The 24,575-nt window shown below is 33.0% G+C and overlaps 1 protein-coding gene across 1 annotated transcript in view; it reads left to right on the plus strand.

Moving 5' to 3' along the window:
- Nucleotides 1–24,575, plus strand: part of SPPL2A (signal peptide peptidase like 2A) — a 42,997-nt gene that overhangs the window by 7,742 nt on the left and 10,680 nt on the right. Inside the window, exons 2-13 of the mRNA XM_063090602.1 lie at nt 5,276–5,395; nt 5,724–5,906; nt 6,353–6,442; nt 6,917–7,050; nt 10,194–10,345; nt 13,052–13,148; nt 13,620–13,721; nt 14,708–14,789; nt 15,522–15,596; nt 19,017–19,073; nt 19,749–19,851; nt 23,453–23,527. Coding sequence (XP_062946672.1) covers nt 5,276–5,395; nt 5,724–5,906; nt 6,353–6,442; nt 6,917–7,050; nt 10,194–10,345; nt 13,052–13,148; nt 13,620–13,721; nt 14,708–14,789; nt 15,522–15,596; nt 19,017–19,073; nt 19,749–19,851; nt 23,453–23,527 — 1,270 coding nt within the window. The remainder of the gene's footprint in view (nt 1–5,275; nt 5,396–5,723; nt 5,907–6,352; nt 6,443–6,916; nt 7,051–10,193; nt 10,346–13,051; nt 13,149–13,619; nt 13,722–14,707; nt 14,790–15,521; nt 15,597–19,016; nt 19,074–19,748; nt 19,852–23,452; nt 23,528–24,575) is intronic.

Raw genomic sequence — 24,575 nt, forward strand, 5'->3', positions numbered from 1 at the left:
TTCTAACACCTTAAGAACTATTAAATTTTTTACTAGGGACTCTTTGACTTTAATCACATTCTATTTGTGGTTATCTGTTTCAGATTTGTTTTTAATCTCCCCAGTAAGACTATAATTTTTTGCTTTATGTTTCTTCTTTTTGGCAGCTTTATTGAGATATAATTCATATACTGTACAATTCACCCATTTAAAGTGTACAATTCAGTGACTTTTAGCATATTCATAGATATGTGCAATTATCACCACAGCCAATTTTAGAACATTTCTATTGTCTCAGAAACCCAATAGACTGAGCAAAGAGGAATTTTAGGACAGTGAAACTAGTAAATATGATGCTATAATAATAGATACGTGTCATTATACATTTGCCAAAACTCAGAGAATATACAACACCAAGAGTGAACCCTAATGTAAACTATGGACTTTGGGTAATAAGAATATGTCAATATAGGTTCATCAGTTACAACAAATGTACCACTCTGCTGTGGGACATTAATAGTGGGGGAAGCTGTACATGTGTAGGATAAGGAGATATATGGGAACTCTGTGCTTTGTGCTTAATTTTACTGTGAACCTAAAACTGCTCTAAAAATAAAGTCTATAAAAAGAGAAAGAAGGAAACCCCATATCCTTTAGCTATCCCACCAAGCCCTGAGTAACCACTAAATGTTCCAACCATTAATCTTTTGTATTTCTTTTGCATTGCACAAGTATTTGGCAAGGTGCTAGGTGTATTATTAATAATAGTTACCATTTATTAAGAGCTTAACATGTGCAAACAATTGCATCATCTATTTTAATTCTCTGACAGCTCTGTGAGGTCTGGGTGCTTATTGTCATTTCAAAGCTGAGGATACTGAAACTTAAGTTAGGCTAGATGACTTGTATCATAGCCAGTAAATGGTGAAAGTGGCATTCTGTCCTAGGTCTCTAATTTCAAAACTCATGCTCTTAATGTTATACCACAGTATCCATTGTGGTAAACTGAATTTTTGAAGCAATGCAATCTCTATGAGAAATTTTACCAAGGTATTTAAAAATGTAGTGGAAATGCTGAAGTTGTTTAGGCATGCTAGCTCACTCATGAAATTGTGTGCTCCACATTCAATACTAACTATTCTAGAATTATGTATGTTTGTACTTTCATCTTTTGTACTAGTCTTCCACTAAAATTTGTGTTTTGCCTTTGTAATTCCCATATCAATGAGTTTTGCTTTTTTCATTGAATTTTCTACAATTGTAGAAAAGGTTGTAAACCCTTTATGGCAATAAATCTAACCAATTTTGGACATCTTTGTACTTCCTTGAACATTTAAGTTTTTAAAGAAAATCTCTTAGTTTTTATAATTAAAAAGTAACAGAATATTATACAGTTGTATAAAAGGAGGTAATGTATATGTATCAATATGGAAAATCTAATGTAAAATTTAAATTTTAGAAAAGCTGCAGAGCAGTATGTATAGTATGAGTCCATATGTGTAAAACAAACAGATATATAATCGGTATTTCTAGATAGTGTCTGGAAAGACATGAAAGAACTCCCTGAGAGTGTGACTGTGAGAGCCAGGATGAAAGGAAAGGAACTTTATATGTACCCTTTGTTTTGTCTGAATGTTTTCCCTTTTATTACTTTCTCTTCTTCTAATCTTTTCACACCTTCACTTTTGCCTTTGTTTTCTTTTCACTCCTTTCTTTAGTTGTCTCTTTGTGTGTCTTTCCACATCTTTCTACAAGCTCATATAAATGAACAGATAAATATAGGGGCTTTTGCAGGGTGGGGTCATTATACAAAAGTAGGATTACGTTATAAATATCTCCCTGGAACTTGCTTTTCTCACTATGAACATCTTCTGTTTCTAGAGATAGATCTAGCTCTTTCTTTTTAATAGCTGCGTACTATGCATATCATAATGTAATAGGCCCCTAATTGGTGAAAGTTGTGGATTTTTTTTTTTTTGCTATAACAAATAATATTGCAGTAAATATCCTTATACATTTATCTTTGTGAATTTGTGTAATGTATCTGTAGGATATTAATCAGAAGATTCTACGTAGTAAAATTTTTTATAGATGCTGCTGATTGTCTGTCTAAATGATTTTACCATTTCAGTAGCAGTGTGCAAAGTTAGAACCCAGATCCTTATCTAAATATCTTTCCCCTCAAAAAGAAGCTTAGTGGAATGACTGGTTCCAAATCTATAGCAGATAAAGGACTAGGTCAGCCTAGGATATCTTGTACCAAGAAAACAAGAAGTCCTCAAAAACTAATGGGGTCTTGTGAAAAGGATACAAAGAGTCAGATGGAAGAGGCTGTACTGGCCAAATGTGAGACAATTTGAATATCAAACTAATAATTTTAATTATATCACATTGAATTTTAAAAAATCAATGAGTTTCTTCTAGTGACACTAAACAAAGATGGTAGGGGGAAGAGTAAAGCTCTTCTAAAAAGAATACTAGCTAATAAATGTAGAAGGAATGGCAGTATTTAAAAACATTCACCATTTTGCAATCCCCAATGTAATATGTAAAATTCAGTTCTGGCAACGATCATCATAGAGGCTAAACCCTGGTGAGAGGTTGTTGGGCTATTCATATGGTACAGCAGATTACTTACTTTCCAATTACAAAGGGGAAAAAAATTACCTTTACACTAGAGAAATCCTGCAGTTACTACCTTAACCAGATGATCAAACTCAGCATTACTAGTGGTGGGAAATCCTGCTATGTGCCATTTTGTTGGATGCAGTAAAAAGCACCTATTCACTTATGAAGTATTTGTTCCAAAAATATTTAACCTAAATCTAATCCACCCTCATGTTTATCTGCAGGATTACCTTCTGTGGTTAGAATTATAGATGATTCTACTGTATGACCTTAGGTGGGTTATGTTAGTAACTGCTCTGAGTCTCGGAGCCCTCATTTTTAAAACAGTGACATTGAATCAGATGAATGCATGAAAATAACCTAGCATATAGTTTGTTATACAGTAAGAATTTAACATCTGTTCAGCTCTGCTGTCAGAATCCATTCATGGCCACCAAGTATTATAGCTGAATAAAAACTATATTTCTCTTTTCCACATCTAATTTCCTTATCTAATTATTCTATGTAATTCATTGGCATGTTTTATGTATTTCCTGCACTTGCTTAGATCCATAAGCTAATGAAGCTCTGAGTTGTATGCCAGAAAGCCCTGTAATCTAAAATGTTCAGGTGCCATTTTAGATAGGAGAGCATGAATTGGAACATCTTTATACGCATTAGAAATTTAGGTTGACTAGTATGAAATTACCAATTTTGCAGATCAAAAATGGTCAAATATCAGCAATTTCACGTGGTTTGACCTAATATGTGCTTTAGCGGCAGAGGCTTAGTACATCATCTTTATTTGCCAAGCAATCTCTTTTTTTATTTCTTACAGTTTTAGAAAAAGATTTGTTCAGTGGAGGAGAGAGGAAGCAGTTGTATTGATCCAAGTTTGAAGGAAATTGTGATGTGCAGTGGTATTCCAAATATTTTAGGGTGTTTCTTCATTTCATACTCTCCTCTCCCACCACCCACCCCCATGTGCAATAATTATTCTTTTATTTATTTTTTTTTTATTGAAACATGATTGTATATATCTGTGGAATACAGTGTTGAATATCCATAGCTGTGTACAATATGTGATGCTCAAATCAGGATAATTACTATATTTATCATTATACAATGTAATCATTTTTTGTGGCCCTTTACCAATTTCTTACTAACCCCCTCCTCCTCCCCCTTTCTCTCCTCTGGTGGCCTTAGTTCCATTCTCTCCTTTTGAAAGTTCAACAAATTATTGTGATTGTTGTTATCTTCTTTCTTTTATTTACTTGTTTATTTTCTTAGCTCCCACTTTTAAGTGAGGTCATGCAGTATTTCTCTTTCTGTGTCTGGCTTGTTTCACTTAACATAATTTTCTCTAAGTTCATTCACGTTGCTGCGAATGGCAGAATTTCATTCTTTTTTACGGCAGAGTACTATTCCTTTTCCTTATCCACTCATTTTTCGATGGACGTTTAGGTTGGTTCCAACTCTTAGCTATTGTAAATAGAACTGTGATAAACATGGGAGTGCAGGTATCCCTTTGACGTGGTTATTCCATTCCTTTGGGTATGCACCCAGCAGTGAGATTGCTAGATCTTATGGCAGTTCTATCTGTAGTTATTTGAGGAATCTCCATACTGTTTTGTGTAATGGCTGCAATAATTTACAGTCCCACTGACAGCGTAGGAGGGTTCCACTTTCTCCACATCCTCGCCAGCAATTTGTTATTCTCTGTCTTTTCGAAAATGGCCAGATTAACTGGGGCGAGGTGATATCTCAGTGTTGTTTTGATTTGCATTTCTCTGATGCTGAGTGATGTTAAGCATTTTTTCATGTGTCTGTCAGCCATTTATATATCTTCCTTTGAGAAATGCCTATGTAGCTCCTTTGTCCATTTTTTAATCAGGTTATTTGTTTAGCTGCTTGAGTTCCTTGTATATTCTGGATATTAATCCCTTGTCAGATGCGTAGTTTGCAGATATTTTCTCCCGTTTATTCTTTTCTATCTCTTCTTACCTCTTGTCATTTCTTTCTAGGTGGTGGGAAATTAGACAAAAAGAAAGAAAATTTTTCTAGCTCTTTCTTTTTCTGTGCTCTAAACTCTGGATTGGTCTTTTTAAATAGGCAGTTGCAGAATCTTGAAAACTTGAGTGAAGATAATTTACTTCAAGTTCCAGCTGTTTATCTTCTAAAGATAGCACTTAGAACCAAGATCCAGGGTTTGATCCCTGTACTGGCCAGCCACCAAAAAAAAAAAAAAAAAGTAGCACTTAGAAATAATAATGTACCTTTACTATTTACTAATAAAATATGGAAGGTAAGACAGGTTGAGGAATTTTTAGTGCATTTTCTTTTATAAAACATAAACAATAAAGTAATAACTCATAGGTGATTATGAGGGAAACTTTCAGGCTGTGAGGAAGTATTGAAGTTACTACATAATAGCAAGAATCCTCCCTGGGATATGGCCCATAAGAAAGCGACCTGTCCTTCTTAAAGAATGTGTTCTGGGCAAATGTGTATAGTTTCAGTATTCTCAAGCCTTCTTATTATTACCTCAAACAAGAAGAAATAAAGTCATTGAAAGACCTTCCCTCTTAAGGAAATGTAATCAAATCTGTATATAAATAGTTTTATTGAAATCCTTAGTTTTTGGTAAGACAAATGATTGCCAGTGTGAAAGCTTTTGTTCTTGTCCTAGTCAGCTGCTCAGGAAGCAATCCTGCATGCATCTGGAAGTGGCACACCTTCACTATCTAAGGACTACTGCATGTTATATAACCCTCATTGGACAACTCTTCCAAGTACCCTAGAAAATGCAGTAAGTAAATCACAGTTACTATTTATTCATGAACATAAAAACATTGAAAAAATGAGAATGACTGATAATTATGTTTTAGTGTATGAACTAGTTGTCATATGTAGTGATTAATAAATAATATTTTTTTGATTTTGCTCAAGGATTTTTCTGTCTGTGTGAAAAAAAAGTTAGGGAATTTTAAAATACTTATCCCTAAGCCTGGTTGTTTGTGATAAAATATTTCTAATTTAAAAGAATGTTGTATTAAACCAATATTGGTACCTTATCACTGAATGCATTTAGGGTAAAATATGACATTTATCATGTTAAAGACATTTCTTATTTTCAGACTTCTATTAGTTTGATGAATCTGACTACCACACCATTATGCAACCTTTCTGATATTCCTCCTGCTGGCATAAAGAACAAAGCAGTTGTGGTTCAGTGGGGAACCTGCCATTTTCTTGAAAAAGCCAAAATTGCACAGACAGGAGGTGCTGAAGCATTGTTGGTTGCCAATAACAGCATCCTGGTAAGTTATGAACCCTTGAACTTCTTTTGAGCTCATGACATCAAATTTAACAGGGGGGGCTGAATTTTGAATAATCTGGTGGTAGGATTCTTTGTAAATAAACATTCTGGATCTGATAGGCATTTAGTTGGAAAGTTTTGTAGTTTTTGTTCTGTTCCTATAGTAGGCAAGACTTTGTTAGGAACAGATATATATATATGAGTATGTGTGTATGTATGGGTATATGTGTGTTGTACATACGTATATATGATACATATGTGACATATAAGTTCATGTTAAAAGATTCAATTTTGAGAATATATAATATTAAGAAGGAATACCCGAAACTTTGTTTTATGATGTTTTATGAAAGGAGTGATATTTATATTTAATGGAATAATTCATATTTTATTCTGTAAATATATTAGTAGTTAATAAATTTTCATAATATGTTTTTTTCCTTTTAGTTTCCTCCCACAGGGAACAGATCTGAATTTTATGATGTGAAGATATTGATTGCATTTATAAGCCACAGAGACTTTAAAGATATGAAGCAGGTAAATTAGTGATTATATATTAGACGAAATTTATAAGTAGTACAACCCTTTACTTTTAATCATTGATATTTAATTTTGATTATGTTCCATTTGCTAACAAGCAGCTATAAGGCCTGTCACGTCTTTATTTGGGAAATACCTCTTATTTGTCAGAAATTGTCTCAAAGCCTGGACTTACTTTAGAGTTCTTTTAAATTCTGTTGTTTTGAGTTCTTTTAAAACCTGTTGTATCATGTCATTTATCTTAATTTTAAACCCCTGAACAAAATGTGATTGTGTGGGACACTGCACTTTTAAGAATTTATAAACCAAAGCATACTTTTGACTGCAGAATATATCATGTCAAACAATAGTTCCAGTTTTGACTGTCTGTTCTGTAGTATTCATTCCAGAGTGAAATGTGGAATATTGCTGCCATGCTCTATAGTAAACAGAAAACTAATTCCTCTGTTTAACTGTTATTTTGTCTTTCAGACTCTTGGAAATAACATTACTGTGAAAATGTATTCCCCATCATGGCCTAGCTTTGACTATACTATGGTGGTTATTTTTGTAATTGCTGTGTTCACTGTGGCATTAGGAGGATACTGGAGTGGACTAATTGAATTGTAAGTTTAATTAAACTTAAGTGTTTTTGTGATAAATGATAAAAAAATTATTGCCTTGTAATCATATTAATTGTATAACAACATTTTAAAATTTCACCTGATCTCAGAATATAGTACTAATAAGACCAATAAGACCAGATTTCAGGTTTGTCCTTATATAAGGCATTTAACTTTTCACTGAGAAGAAGGGAATCATAGGTTCCTCTAACTCTTCTTCTGGCAGGGAAACATTGAAGTCACATCAAAGTCTCTTTCAAATTAAAATGTTTAATTTTCTCTCCCAGGAAAGATGAAAATACTTAATATCCTAACATGCCTATTTATTTAGATTGGTAAAACAAACGAGGGATGGTAGGAGTTTTTCAGCTCCTCCTGGGTTGGTTCATTACTGTGTAGCCTCCTCATTCTGTTTAATGCTTTAGGAATTCTAAGGATATTATGCATGCCCATATTTTAATTTAAATGTAGAAATTCAAAATGTGTATAAAATTTGGATTTTTTTATTTAATAGTAATCTAATCATAATCTCCCTACAGTTTTATATGTTTGGCTCTCGATTAAAATAGGAAATATAGTGCTGAATGGTCACCTCATATTTATAACTCTGAATGAAAAAATGTGCTTAGAGCATATTATTTCATATATTTGTTTCAAGGACAACTTATTTGCGTTGTGAATTGATCTATAGGTTTCTTTAAAAAAGGCTTATTTGTAACTAAGTGAAGCTAAGATTATTTGTAATTTCCTAAATACATCAACAGGGAAATCTTAGAGTTTAACAAGTATAGACTCCTGGTATGTTGAGCATTAAACATTTTATGTTTTTGGAAAGCATATTTCAACATGTATCAGTCACATTATTCATGTGAGTAAATGTGGTTTTTTAATTCATTATTAGTCTTTATAAAGCACAGTACGTTAGATCTCCAGGATCTCTAAGATCATTTTCTATATTAATTGGTGAAACTTCTAAATAATTTTCCAAAAGCTACTGATTTATTGAAAATGTTTTTCCATTTATAGTAATATAGATTGTCACTGTACTTCCATTACTATGTAAATTTTTTCTTTTATAGAGTAGTTTTTCTCAAACTATAATGTGCATACATACTGTCTGGAAATCTTGTTAAAATACAAATTCATATTTAGTAGTTTAGGGACAGGGGCAAAAAGTCTCCATGTTTTACAAGCTCCCAAGTGATTTTGCTGGCTCACGAACCATACTTTGAGTTAGCAAAGCACAATTCTTTATATACATGTCAGGACAGGCTCCTCTTCAAGAAAATTGGAAATTGAAGAGGAGTACATATTAACTTTTTAATTCATAAAACATGATCATGGGGTAGAATCAAATAGTTTGTTGCCTTCAATACCCAGATTGGGAGAGAAGATGTCTCATACCTGTAGGATTATGGATTTAAAAATTGAGGGGGTTGATTGTAAGAGCAAAGTAAATATAGCAAGAAGTTAGTGTTCAGAGGGGATGAGGGGAGTGGTGACCATATGAAGAAAGAGAATATGGATCAGTGATAAAGAGGAAAAAGTTCTGTAAAAAGAATTGTAAAAAACATAAGGACTATCTTTTAGCTAGTAAAGACAACTGGATGGAAAGAGAATAAGGCTGAAAGAAGGGACCATTTGCCAGAACAGTACCTCACAACCCAAAATTACCTTGCCAAATGAAAGATGTACCTTATGCAGAAGGAAGGATGCCTTGGTTCCATAGAAAGACTTTTCAGGAGAGTTAAGATTTATTATAATGACATCACTAGATTTCAAGCTTTATAACCTCAAGTTGGCATAGAAGAAAGCTTAGCTTCCCATTGCATGTGTCCCTCAAGCTGATTTGACAGTACATTTTTTAAAAAAAGACAAATTATAATACTTTAATGTGATGTAAATCTAGTGTATGCTTTCCCTTTAAGAAATTGCCTTGTGCTTTTTAGTACATTGAATATGAGTATATAAATCTTTAATTATTATGGCTTGTATGTGTACTGTGATAAAAATGTCTTTAAATGTATCTGTTTGCAATGACACATAGCAAAGGTTGGCACCTTTTCCCACTCAGGTACCACATTTATCAAAACTTTTGTTAATACCCTGTCATCCAGCTCTAGAATTTCAGGGGAGGTGCTGGTGTGTCTCTCCACCAACTCTCTCCCGATTCTTTTCCCAGGCAACTTACCTAAAAGCACAGATACTTAATATGTTGGGCATCCCATCAGTAATATTCTAATAAGAAAGTGGTGTGTTGGTAAATAAACAGTTGGCAAATGTGCCATTTGATAAGAAAAAACTTTTTTTTAACCTGAAGTTTGAATTGAGCCCAGACCTGATGAGCAGGGTCAGTATATGTACATGCAGTAGGGAGAAGAGTTTAGTAGACCAGAATTGAAGGTACTGCAGCTGGAAAACTATGTAGTACGTTTCACATAACTGGGAGGACATACAGACATATAGTAAGGTAGACAGTAAGGTTAGCAGAACAGAGACTGCTCAAGAAATGATTCCTGGAGCTCTTTTCCTCTTTGACTTCTGTCTCTGCCTTTCATTAGCTGTGTGACCTAGCAAGGGATGTTGGGAGAATTAGAGACAATATTTTGCTATCTTAACTAAGGGTATGACAAAGCTATGTCTTGAACTGCTTTTGAATCCTTTATAATACATCAATGAGCACAAAATAGGGATATAGTAAATACTGAGTTGATTGATTAGAGAATTAAGTATTTACATTTAAGAGAATTAAGTTTTAGAAGTACTTTACTATCTATAAGTTGATAATAGTAAATGTGTAAGAAACATGGTCATAATTTGAAATTTATTATGTAAATATAAAGAGTTTCCAAATTAGATAATATAAACATCCACAAGCATTAATATGTTTATGTGATAAATGTCATCTGTTTCAACCATTTTGTCTCCAGAAAAAAAAGCTATTTCAAAACAGTTCAGATCATCTCTGGAGGGTAGAATTACAAGGGGATTTTACTTTCTAAATTAAATATGTTTTTGGTGTGCAGTTTTTTTAAAGTATATTACTTTTGTAATCAGAAACAAATTTAAATTGGTGTTAGAGATAGATTTTAAAAATAACTGTACTTGGTTGAGATTTGCTGAAGTTCCTGTGTACATTTATACAGGGAAAACTTGAAGGCAGTGACAAATGCTGAAGATAGAGAAATGAGGAAAAAGAAGGAAGAATATTTAACTTTTAGTCCTCTTACAGTTGTAATATTTGTGGTCATCTGCTGTGTTATGATGGTCTTACTTTATTTCTTCTACAAATGGTTGGGTAAGAAGTCGTGTTTTATGTTTGCTACTTTCGCATGCATTCTTTTCATTTACTTTGCTAGATTTATCTTTTCCTTTAAAGCATTCTACCTCAAAAATTAAGTGAATAGTGTGGCTAATATTATTAGGTCTCTATTGAGTTGTTAGTTCTCTATTACTCCAAGATAAAAAATATTTGGATTAAAAATATACTGTGTCTTGAGATAAGAACTCTTCTTCATGGATGACTTGAAAGAATTGCTATGGTCCCTAAGTTTCCCTCTGCAGGTAAAGAATGATAGCCCAGTATCTAAGCAGTGGACCAAGAAATTCTTGGTGGTTATATTTAGTTGCATGAAATAGAAGATTATTCAAATTACTGATTTATTGTCTCTCCTTACCCCCAAAGTATAGTTTATCCTTTTGTCAATTTGCAAATCAAGATGTTGTATAGATGGAATTTTGTTTTACTTGTACAAGCAGTTAGGATCATACTACATCAGAAGACACACAGGTACTTACCTGTGGTCTAGAGAGTAACTGGTATTTTTTTCCTTTAAAAAGATAGGGTAGGAACTATAATGGCTTGCCTATCCCCTGGACAATCTTATTAATGGTCTGACAGGATGGAAATTAGTCGTCCCTGGCCAGTATACAACACAAAGAGAAGGGAGACCAGGGAAAAAGGGAATGTGTCTAATGAGAACTAGCAAAAACTCTAAAATCCATTAAAAGCTAAAATGCTTATTTGGAGAACATTAGAGTAATTTTCTGGACTAGAAAACCGAGGCCCTAGGATTAGTTTCAGATTATTGTTCAATTTCTCCTGTCCTATGGCAACAATTTAAAAACTAGACTATGACATATATTTCCATTTTAAAAAAATCATTATGTTAAAAGAAATCAGTCATTTCAATCTGTTGCTGAGAGAGGGGATACCAGGATGATATTTGTATTATATTGGCATTGAGCAGCTAATTTTACTAATTTAATTCTCAGCCTTCAATTGCTTTATTTGTGTCTGACCCTCAGTTGATAGTCATTCTCTATTCTACCCTAATGTATATTTTAATTTTGGGTGAGAAATTTCCTTAAATTCAGTGCTATTGAAAAAGTTGACCCTGTTTATAAATGTAGTTTTTGATTTAAGAAGATCACTCAACCTCATGGTTATCCCAGGACAAGGGATTTTATTATGACTCTGGCAATGCCTTGTGTGATAGTGCAGGATTTCATTTACCTCAGAATGGTTCCGTATGGCTAAAATTGCTGCTGTTTCTTACTATATTAATGGGATTATACTAAATCGCTAAGGTTCATCTTGCCATTTTATGATTAAGACATGCTTAAGAAAATAACTAAAGATGAGTTATATTAATCAAATTCTTTCCCATACCTATGAATTTTCTTTGATACAGTATGACACTGAATGAAATGCCTAAAGCTCTATTAGGGCTTCAAAAAGAATGATTTCCACTAGTGTTTTAAAACTTGGGTTGGACAACTTTGGCAGATGACTTACCAAAATCAATTTGGCAGTCTTTGACTATCTATCTTACTACTCACATTACCATACATAACCAATACTAAAAGTAACAAGTAACATATGTAAAGTTCATTATGTGCTATATATATTCATCTAATCCTCACAATAACCCCAAGGTAGGTATTAGTACATTTTACATCTTAGACATGAGAATCAAGAGACTAAAAATGTAACTTGTCCAAGGTCACTCATTAGAGAGCGGCTGTCCCTAATTTACTCTCTGGATTACTCTTTCTTACCTTCAGAACAAAGTTATAGTTTTCTGAAATTACATGGAATTTGAAAAATTCAGGTACAATTTGTATTTCTATTGTGAAATTTTGAGACAGTTCAGAAAGGGAATATTTTTATTTTAAGTCCAATGATTTCCACCCCCTCTCCCCCCTTTTCAACAATTCCGCAAAGAGTAACAACAAAGAGATCAAATATTTTTAACTTTTTTTTTTTTTTTTTTTTTTGGCAGCTGGCCGGTACAAGGATCCAACCCTGGTGTTAACAGCACCATGCTCTAACCAACTGAGCTAACTGGCCAGACCCAGAGGTCAAATGTTTTTAATTTTAAATAATTCTCAAATAAGTATGGATAATATAGCAAACCACTTGTCAATTTCAACTACCTTAGTATCATATCATAACACAGAGGTTTGTTTAAATGATTTGGTTTTACCACAGTTCATGTTATTATAGATAAATTCCTCATAGGAAAATACAGATAGCATAGTTAATATCTAAGGTAGATATTAGTTCTGTTTCCTAAGTTGCATTTTTAAAAGTATTTCACAGTGGTTTAGTAATTCTTCCACTTCTTATATTTAAATTAAACATTCATAAATGTGTATAACTCACTTCATAGAAATCTTTATCAAACATGTCAGTTTGAATCATTAAATGATATAAAATGTAGAGCCAGCTTCAGCACCTTAAGCAATCCTACCAATGTATAACGGAACTAAAACAACACATAAAATACCCACTCTTCGCACTCAATATCTAAATATTTTCAGCTTAGATAATTCAGATAATAGTAATTCAGATAATAATAGTATAATTCAGATAGTAGTATAGTCACTGCATTGAAAATACCATGATACAATAAGAAAGCTAAAGAATTAATGTTGCTTGTATAAATATTTTCTTATCACATTTCCTTCTGTTCTCATATAGTGTCTTGTTTTTTTCTAGTTTATGTTATGATAGCAATTTTCTGCATAGCATCAGCAATGAGTCTATACAACTGTCTTGCTGCACTAATTCATAAGATACCATGTGGAAAATGCACGTATGTATCTCTTATGGGGAATCTTATATTGTTGGTATTTGTAATTTAAAACAATGTGAAGAAAAGCAGGAGTGTTATTTTAAATCTGTGCAGTCCAATATTGGACCTATGGCTGTATAAATTTAACTTAATTAAATAAAATTTAAAATTCATTTTCTCATTCTCATTAACCACATTTCATGTGCTCAGTAGCCACATGTGGCTAGTGGCTACTGTATTGCACAGCACAGAGAGCATTTCCATCATCATAGAAAGTTCTGTTGAACTGGTAAACATTTTATGTCTCATTTGTTTTACTTAAAGTCAAGATTTTTTTCCTTTTTTAAAAATCTTTTGAGGAAGAATAAAATCAAGACTTTTAAATTGGTATTTCAGTCACTTCTTGTGACTGGTTAACGTTTGCCTTTTTGATCAAATGAACATTGTATTTAATCTGCAGCGTAAACTAAACTATTTCCATCTGTTTTTTAGGATTGGGTATCGTGGCAAAAGCATTGAAGTGAGACTTATTTTTCTCTCTGGACTATGCATAGCAATAGCTGTTGTTTGGGCTGTGTTTCGAAATGAAGATAGGTATGAATATTCAGTGTACTTGCTTTTAGACCAAGGGTGGATTATTTTATATGTTGCCCTGATACTAATTCATTATGATTATTATGGAATTTTTTTTGCTTTTATTCCAGAACACCATTATTGAAACAAGCTACTTTTTAAATAAGCAAGTGTTATGCTAATGGAGTTGAGCTCATATAGAGAAAGAAATATGAATTATGATTTAAACACCTAGGCTGAAATAGACTTCAAAAATATCCTTAATTATGGTATAGCCACACAGTGGAGTATAGTTCAACTCTAAAGAATGAAGATCTATATGAATTGATATGTAGTGATTTTCAGGATGTATTTTTAAATGAAAAAAGCAAAGTGCAAAAGAATGTGTAGAGTATGCTACCTTTCATGTAAGAAAGATGTAAGAAAATATACAGGTATCTGACCGTTTGCAGAAAGAATAACCAGAAAAAATATATACTTAAGTTTATTTAATGGTTTATTAATAAAATTATTGAAGACTTAAAAGTATTTAAATGGGCTAAAATTTGGGAAACATAGTTTATACAACTTTAGGCAACTTGAGATACCATATAATTATGCATGTCAGTTTCTGATCAAGTAGGTAGCATAGCTCTCATTTCCATTGTTTTCTAGCTGCCTAGATGTATATTAACACCAATATCCTTTGTTATCAGCTTCCTTTCTAGAAAGAGACATATGTATAAATTCAAAGACTAAATATTAATATGCACTTATGTCTGATATACATTCTTCTGAGGTAGCCTTTCAGCTTTTTCTTGTGTAATGGTATTCATTATTCTACTAGGACAGTAAATTACTAAATATGGAGAATAGAGGAAGCCTTATTATTGTTAAACTTGTTGTTTAATAACTAAATAGTCAAATCATAGCAATTGAATGGCATTACTTTAGTAATCTATTGCTTTTGAAAAGTTTTATCTGAAAATAACTGGGTAAAACAGTAGAGTAATATCTTTTGATTTTAGGTGGGCTTGGATATTACAGGATATCTTGGGGATTGCTTTCTGTCTGAATTTAATTAAAACGCTGAAGTTACCAAACTTCAAGGTAAAGTATACTGTGCTAGCTCAGATCGTTTTTTATTTTTAAAGCAATCCTATTATGGTATAATTTAAATACAACAAAATGTAACCATTTTAAGTACTGTTTGTTGAAATTTTACAATAATATAACTTTGTAACCACCATCCAGTGGAATTATAGAACATTTCTCATCTCTTCAAAAAGTCTTATTATGGGGGCTGGCCCGTGGCTCACTCAGGAGAGTGTGGTGCTGATAACACCAAGGCCACGGATTCGGATCCTATATAGGGATAGCCAGTTCACTCACTGGCTGAGCGTGGTGCTGACAACACCAAGCCAAGGGTTAAGATCCCCTTACTGGTCATCTTTAAAAAAAAAAAAAAAAAAAGTCTTATTATGCCCTTTTGCAATCAGTCCTAATTCCCCCTAGGCCTAGGCAAGCACTGATTTGATAGTTAACATATTTTTAATCATTCATGTAATATATCAAATTCATAAAAACCCTTACGGACTAAATATTAGGGAAGAACTTTTCTTTAGTTCAGTGATTTTTTTTTTTTTAACAAATGGGATAAAGCAGATAAGGGTTTTAATGTTGTTTGTAGAATAAAGCTACACATAGTAATAACCATAGAATGACTTTTAAAAAAGCAGTATTCAAATGTATGTTCACATGTTAATTTGTATTTGTAAAATAATTTAATCTCTTAATTTAAGGGAGAAATTTGACCTTTAAATTTATTTCTTTCTTCAACAGTCATGTGTGATACTTCTAGGCCTTCTGCTCCTCTATGATGTATTTTTTGTTTTCATAACACCGTTCATCACAAAGGTATGACTGTATTTTTGAAATACATGAAGAAACATGCTAAAAGATGAGAATCTTAAATCTGCTCTTAGATTGTTGATTTTGCAAATGTTTACCACTGAATGAGTTCTAATTCTCTTAAGAGAATAATCGTTGAAATTGGCCTTTTAATAGAGGGTATTTTCAAGCCTTTAAAAGTCTCCTTGCTGATATAAATATGAGAATGTAATCTTGCTTCCCTTTTTAAAGTAACTTTTTCATAAGATAATAAATGTTTACTGTAGACAATAGAGGCAGCAAAAAAAGGTGTCATTGCTACTTTCATTTCTGAAGCCCTAGTTTGAGACTAAGAAAGAGCAGCACACTGGAAGTCTGAAGGCTTATAGTGCAGCTCTGTAACCTTGCAACCCTGGGCAAGTTACTTAGCCCTTCCTGATTTAGTTTTCAAATCTATTATGTGAAGGAGTATTACTAGCTTTCCATCCTCCCACCCCCATCAGTAGAATTCTTTTGGTTGCAATTTACAGAACCTAAACTAAGTCTTCTATATCAAGAAGGTCCCATGTTTCCAGGCTCTAAGAGGCCAGGGTGGGGCTGGCCTCAGGAGAAACTAGATCCAGGACCATATACTCTCCCTTTTCGCTTCTGTCCATTTGTTCAGTCTCTCTAAATGGCTTTCTCCATGAGGTGTTATCAGCACCACTTTCTAACCAATTGAGCTAACTGGCCAGTCCCTCTATGAGGTTAGAATCATAGTGACTGGCAGCTCCTAGGTCATACAAAGATACTTCAAAAAGTTTGTGGAAAAACAGAATTAAAAGATAATAGAAATATTTCCATGAACTTTTTGAAAACCCCTTGTATATTCCCAGATTGCCACTAGCTCCTCAATAAAATGAGGAGAGGTTTTGGATGAGAATGGTAGTTCTTCATTATTTGCCCAATTTTTCTACCTTGACCCTTTTCCTGTCTTATGAAGAGGTTATTATTGCTCAATTCTCCCACCTTCCCCATTTTATTTTGTCTTGCTTTGTAACTTTATATCATCCCTTTATCTTCTGTCACTTGCACAAATGGGAAAAATAGTGAATATCAAATATTAAATATTTCATATTTAATACATATTTAATATTTGATATTCACTACTTTTCTTCCTATTTGTTCTGTATCTTCAGATCCTACCATCTATGAAATCACTGTAAAAATCTGCCCCTCTGGTATTTGAAATAATGGCATAAGACAAACACGTACTCTGTTGAGGAGCTAAAATTGCAACTAGATAACCAATATATAGTAGTTAACTGTCCCAAATTACAGCTACCCAAACCATTTTACTAGCACCTTTCCAAACCTTCATAATGAGCCATTTGACTCATTGGCTCCATCAAGCAATAGTAACATTAAAAAAAAGCATGGAACTAGTATCATGAGTTATAACTAAAATTGTTAATTTACTATAGAATTTTTTTAGTTCTATCTAAAGCTGTCCTAGCTTGTGTCAATTTACATGGTTCAAAAAGATGTTTTTATAGGATACTCCATCAGAGATCTCATAACAAACGTGAAACATTCTCTACAAAACCACTCCCATATATCAGTACATCCTCGATAGCACATGACACATATATTGTGGATATAGCTATAATTGTAACAAAACTCTTTTAAAAATAATTTCTTCATTATAACACTAGTATCATTTTATACATGCCAAACATGTCTGTCAGCAAACAATTTCCATTCCCTACACATAAAATGTTTCAGAATTTTAAAGGCATAGGATAATCATAAAGGTGTCCTTTAGCCTTCTTTCTTCTGTGCTTAGGAAATTTTTCATCTTTTTTCCATCTCATTTTGTATTGACTGGGAATGTGATTTCTACCAATCTGATAAGGTGGAAAAAGTTGAAGTGAACTTTGGAGTTCACTATTGTAGATTTACTTTAATACCTTCTCAGTCTGATTTGTTTGTTTTTATTAAGGCTATAGACCACTTTAGTAAGTAACTCAAAATGAAAATCTGATATTTAATTGCTGTATTTTGTGGTTTTCACTGTAAATTTGAAGGAGTAAATATTGGATATTCTAAAAATGTTCTTGACCAAGGTATTAGACTTCCAATGAGTTGGCTGGGCAGGTGGCCATAGGAATATAGCAATGAGTCTGTCTTCGTTTTTTTTTTCCATTCATCACCATACTCAGTATAGTATCTTGCAAATACTAGTTACTCAGATATCTTTGAATATATGGAAGGATGTCAATGATGATCTTTAGTTAAATGTTTTAAATCACAATTTAAAAATGAACCAAAATAAACTCTTTATCTAGAAATTTGATCACAACCCAGGAATTTGCTTTAAAGAACTGTATTTAGTATTGGTTTATTTTTCTAAACTCTTGTGACTTAACCCTTCTGTAACCTGAAGTTTAACATGAGGAAAAGATTTCTGTAGCTAGGGATTTTATCCTTCTGTTTACTAAGCTCACGTATCGGTGAGGTCCGTTTAAAAACACTGAAGTTATTTCTCCTATGCACCCCACCCACACGGAAAGTGTTAAAGTTCTTCAGATTTTCCTAAAATTCAGCATTTATTTATCTTCCCTCTACTAGTTTTGCTGATAGATTTATCCTCATGTGAAACATAAAATGGGTGCTTCATGCAATCTTAGCTTGCTACTTCAAAACATTTCCCCCCTTCACAACAGACTTGGCTATCAGGAAAAATCTTTTTAATGAAATCTTCACACAGTTCACATAAAGAGACTTTAGCCAGACATAGGGGAGGGAAACTCAGCTAAGTTTAGTGTTTTAATTGGAACATAGAAATCAGGCAGGGCTGAAATTGGACAGGAGTCAGGCTAGAGAAGCTTCTCAAGTTCTATAGGGTTGGTTCTTTTCAAGCTTGGCTACATTGTTTTATTGTTGTGGTGAGTAGCCAGAAGGTTAAATGTATATTTATTCAAATAAAGTTCCAATATTTGTCACAAAGCTAAATATAAAAGATTTTAGTATGTCCTTCTTCTCTGATATTGCTGAAAATGATAAAGAAGCATAGTATATGACTTAATATAACTAAAAGTACTTAAAATTTATAACATATTTCTATGTTAACTATTAATATGTCCCCAAAAATTAGAGCTCAAGGTTCACTGTAATAATCTATGCATGGTTTATTTGTCAGTTTCTGGTCATTGTTGAGCTCTGATAAAGTGTAGCAGTATGCTAGATGTGTTTTGTTTTAGATGACTTCAATTTCTGTTATCTACAGAGACTGTTTTAAGAAAAAAGCAATCTACAGCCCATTTTTCAATCAGTCTCCAGTAGGCCATATGCCATGGGGCTTGAATAATCATTTTTCATGGGGCTTCACTAATCATTCTTGAATAGTGGCAGGTTGTTCTCTTAAAATGATTGGACAACTTCTTTTATCTTCCTTCTCAATTTTAGAATGGTGAGAGTATCATGGTTGAACTTGCAGCTGGACCTTTTGGAAATAATGAAAAGGTAGGGATGGCAATTAAATAGAAATGGCTGCCCAGTGTATGTACCTGTATCCAGTTAATAATTTTGCCTTCCTGTGTAATTCATTGGTCATATAGTGCATGTTAAGGTGTTGTAAAACTTATTTCTCACAAAATATAGCCCTGTTCTTAGTTATTCTAAATTATTAAATACCTATTGACTTGGGTTTCATCCTAGAATGATGGAAACTTGGTGGAAGCCACTGCTCAGCCCTCAGCTCCCCATGAGAAAGTAAGGATTGTATTTCAGATGCGTTCACTGGACTTTAAATCATACCCTCTGAGACAAGACTCTGCTTTGGGGAAAAAAATCCAGATTGCCAAAAAAAAAAATCTGTTTCAAGGCCTGAGTCCTATTATTGGTAAAATGGAAAAAATTTTTTTTAAAAAAAAGGTTAGATGTGGGACTAGAGAATTAATCCTGTTAATGCTACATGTGTGTTGGGTTTCATTTTTCCAAAACTACATATCTATTTCTTTCAAGCTTTCTATAAATTTGGAGTATATACATATGCTTAGTTTATGTCCTGTGGTTTCATGTTCTTTTAAAATGTCAGTTTAAAAATGTTAAAACAATTATTCTAATGTCAATTCTTCCTTTTCTAAAAGATATGGTTAAAGATTGCTAAAAGTTTATTAATGGCTTTTTTTTTTACAGTTACCAGTAGTCATCAGGGTACCGAAGCTGATCTATTTCTCAGTAATGAGTGTATGCCTCGTGCCTGTTTCAATATTGGGTTTTGGAGACATTATTGTACCAGGTAAATAATTTTAACAATTTCAGTAAAAATATACAGGTACTGATGGTTTAAAATCTTCATATGTATAGTATATGTTAAAAGTTACCTACTCTGTATTAAGTATTTCTCACTGTTGCTAGAGCTGGTATCAGTGACAAAGATAGAAAAAAAGCATTTTGAGAGGTAGAAGATAAAGCCCAAATGGTAACAACTAAAGTAACATCTCCCATAGCTCAAAAAGTGTCTTAGAGAAAATTAAGATCAGTTTAACTTCTTCCCCAAGAGAGTATATTTTGTGACCCTTTTTAAAAGTTGAAGGTAATAATGCCAAATATACAGTTTCTATTACTTCTGTTTTAAAATAATGGTTATGTTTTAGGAAATGTTTAGGAATAGTAGGCAAGGTCATGATCAAGAGGGAAAACAATAGAACACCAGCTTGTAGGGCTTCATAATACAAAGAAACGGTTTATAGTAGAATCAGTCACCTCCTCACATGTTTTCTCTGACAGTATCACAGTTCTGCCTTATGAATTTCACTGGGCTGCCTGTAGAATAAACTTAATACCAGTGCAGTAATAATGTAGTTTTAAAATAATCATACTTTTCTATCAGCTGAGAGTTTGTTTTTTCACTTTATTTACAGTCTTGCTATGTACTAACAGCCTGTGAATGGATAAAGAGTACTGGCTCTTCTGAAAAAGCCCTTCTGTTTACATAGCAAAGCCAGATAGAGAGAAAGAATATTGTCTTGTGAGTTGGCATGGCAAAGTCCAGTGTAGCAACTCTCTTAGTTCATTTAATCCCCATTCACATAATTGATAACGTAGGGAAAGCATTCTATTAAGTAATCTTAGGGTTCCTTGAATATCTTTAAACTTATCCCTGATTTTACCAGTTCCTCCCCGAGTGCTATATAAAATCTTATATACAGTACTTGGCATAGAACTGGTAAAAATCATATATAAATATTATATTCTTGAGTAAATGTCAGAGGTCTCAAACAGAAATATTTCCCCAAAGAACAGAGTCATTGACAATACATGACTTAATTCTAAGAGCTAAATTCTAATTTGGGAAAAAAAGTACCATTTTTTTAAACACATGGAAATGTGACTAAACAGCAAATGTAGTAAAAATAACAAGGAACCTATTTTATTGATTATGTAGAGACCAAAACTGATTAAAACAACCAATAAAGATAGTCAAATTATTTTATGATTTTTAAGTGGTTAAATGTCATTCATACTGTTTTGTAGCAGTATTTATTTAATAAATAAATACAATCAGATTTCTTCTTTGGAAAGGTTCAACAAATTTCTTTTAAGAAATAGGTATTAAATGAGTTGTTTCTGCACACTTGCATGTTTAGAAATGAGAGCTTATATTTCATTGTTATTTGAACTCGGTATTAAAACTCCAAATCATTTTATCCCACTAGGAAGGAAGACTTTTTTATAACAATTTGAAATTACCTTCCTTGATGCCCTTTCATCTTTTAAGCATTTTATTTGTTTCTTTAAATTTACAGATAAAAATTGTACATATTTATTGCGTACAACTTGTATTGAAATTTGTGTATGTATTAGGGTTCTCCAGAGAGACAGAATCAATAGGATATGTTATAATTATATGAGAGGGATTTATTGGGAGAATTAGCTCCCGTGACTAGGAAGAAAAGTCCCACGATAGACTGTCTATAAACTGGATGTTGGTAGCATGGCTCAGTCGAAGTCCAAAGGCCTCAAACCAGGGAAGCTGATGGTGTCCATGGTGTAAGTCCTGGAACGCAAAAGCTGAAGCGTCTCGTAGTTCACGCAACTATGAAGAAAAGTCCCAGGATAGGCTGTCTGCAAACTGGATGCTGGTAGTGTGGCTCAGTCCAAGTCCAAAGGCATCAAAACCAGGGAAGCTGATGGCGTCCTTGGTGTAAGTTCTGGACCCAAAAGCTGAAGAGTCTCAAGCTCTGATGTCCACGGACAGGAGAGAAGATTGTATCCCAGCTCTAGCCGATCAAGAGAGAGTTTCGCCTCTTTCCTCTGTCTTTTGTTCTCTCAGGACCCCCAGCAGATTGGATGGTTCCCACCCACATTGAGGGTGGGTCTTTCCCACCTAGTCCAATTGCACTCATACTAATATCCGCTGGAAACACCCTCACGGGCACACCTTAAAAGATTGCTTTACAGGTTTCTCAGCATTCCTTCATCTAACCAAGTTGACACCTAGAATTAACCTTCACTGTGTACATTGTGCAGTGGCTAAATTGAGCTAATATACATATGCACATATGTTAACATACTTTTTTTTGTAGTGAGAATACTTAAAATCTACAGCAATTTTCAAGAATATAATAAGTTGTTATTAACTATAGTCACTATGCTGTACAATAGATTTCTTGAACTTATTTCTCCTATTTAACTGAAATTTTGTATTGTTTGACCAATATCTCCTTAACCCTCCACTTCCACCCCAGTCCTTGGTAACCACCATTCTACTCTCTACTTCTATGTGTTCAACTTTTTTAGATTCCACATATAAGTGAGATCATGCAGTATTTGTCTTTCTGTTTCTTGCTTATTTCACTTAACATAATGTCCTCCAGGTTCATCCATTTTGTTACACATGACAGAATTTCCCCCTTTTAGGCTTGAATAGTATCCTATTGTGTATCTATGCCACATTTTCTTTACTTTTTCATACATTAATGGACACTTAGGGTGATCTATATATTAGCTATTGTACATAATGCTGAGATGAGCATGGGAGTGCAGGTAACTCTTTGATGTACTGGTTTTATTTTCCTTTGGAAAAATCCCAGTAGTGGGATTGCTGGATCATATGGTAGTTCTATTTTTATTTTTTAATTTTTTGAGGAAGCTCCATACTTCCAAAATGGCTATACTAATTTACATTCCCACAAACAATGAGCATGGGTTCCCTTTTTAACCACATTCTCTCCAGCATTTGTTATATTTTGTCTTTTTTATAATAGCCATTCTAAGAGGTTGAGGTGATATTCATTGTGGTTTTAATGTACATTTCTCTGCTTAGTTATTTTGAGCATATTTTCATATACCTGTTGGCCATTTGTATGTCTTCTTTTGAGAAATGTATACTCAAATCCTTTACCCAATTTTTGATCAGGTTGTTTTCTTACTATTAAGTTATTTGCATTTCTTATATATTTTGGATATTAACCCCTTATCAAGTATTATTTTGCAAATATTTTCTCTCATTCTGTAGGTTATCTCTTTGTTGATTGTTTCCTTGGCTATGTAGAATCTTTGTAGTTTGATGTAATCTCATTTGTCTGTTCAATACTGTACATTTTTTAATGATACATTTAAAAAATTTTCTCTGTGACGTGGAATATTGAGCAGCTAATAAAATTATGTTTTTAAAAACTGTTTTAAGGCTTTAGGAAATGTTTAAAATATGGTATTAAGTTTTAAAAATTTAGCATATAAACTTTGCCCAGAATTCGAGGTACTTTAATGTTTTCATAATACAAAAATGAAAGTTAAATATAACACAACATATACTGCTACCATAGTTAACAGTTGAATTTATGTTGCTGTTGTGTAAGAAAATAAAAAATAATGTGGAGGTTGTTTTTTTTTAGGTCTGCTGATTGCATACTGTAGAAGATTTGATGTGCAGTCTGGTTCTTCTATATACTATGTTTCTTCCACAATTGGTAAATTTTTTATTTTTCTTTTTATTATCTTGAATTGTATTGTCTGGAGGAAAAGGCAAAGGTCTAAAAATAAGGAGTCCTGGGTTCTAATGCTATTAATTAATAAGACAAGTTTTTCCATCAAAAAGGGAGAATTAATACTTACTATTTATATCACAAGCTTTTGGAAGTTTAAAAAGGAAATTAGATGTGAAAGAAAAAGATTAGGTTCTATATATAATGCTTAGTAAAACATCTGGCACATAAGGGAGACAATAAATTGTATACTACTAGATTTTTTAAAATAATGTGTAGATAACTATGTAAATGAATTTATGGCACATCTCACATGGGACAGCAAAGACAATTGTCACTTATTCCTTTATTTCTGAGAACAGAGTTAAGAACAGGAAGTAAACCAAAATATACCCTACTACTTCTGAACATATCAAATAGAGATCTCAAAATCCATACATCAAACCTCTTTATACTTAGGTAAATGGCCTGTACCAGAGCCATTTATATACAATTCTAGCAAGGTTTTCAAGTCCATAGTGAAATTAAATCCAGTAAATTTAAAGTATATATATTAGCAGTAGGGTAGGATGTTGCAAGAAATAGGTACCCTGACAACAAGAAAGAACAACTAAGGGAGGGAGAAGATGAAGAAGAGAAAAAACTGTAAAGAAATAAGAAAAGCAGTCTGAGGCCATTGATTATAGCACTCTGTAAGGGCTTTAACATATTAAAGTTCAGTACCAGTCAATATGATAAAAGAACACTCAATGAGAAGGCAGATGATAGAATATTCAATTCCGCTGTGTAACTTTGGGCAACTCACTTAACCTCCCTGGACCTCCATTGCCTTATCTTTAAAATGAGGAATTAGACTAAATTGTCTGTAAAGGCCTTTCCAGCTCCAATATTCTGAGATCCTATGTTCATAATAAAACCCCGGGTCAATAAGAAAAATTCAAACGTTATTTGGTATGGTCTTATTAAGAAAGCTTAGGAAATATGTAATTAACATTAGGAAGATTTTCCAAAACAATCTTTAATACCTACAGGT

This window comes from Cynocephalus volans, chromosome 3, assembly GCF_027409185.1.
Source record: "Cynocephalus volans isolate mCynVol1 chromosome 3, mCynVol1.pri, whole genome shotgun sequence".
NCBI classification, from domain to species: domain Eukaryota; kingdom Metazoa; phylum Chordata; class Mammalia; order Dermoptera; family Cynocephalidae; genus Cynocephalus; species Cynocephalus volans.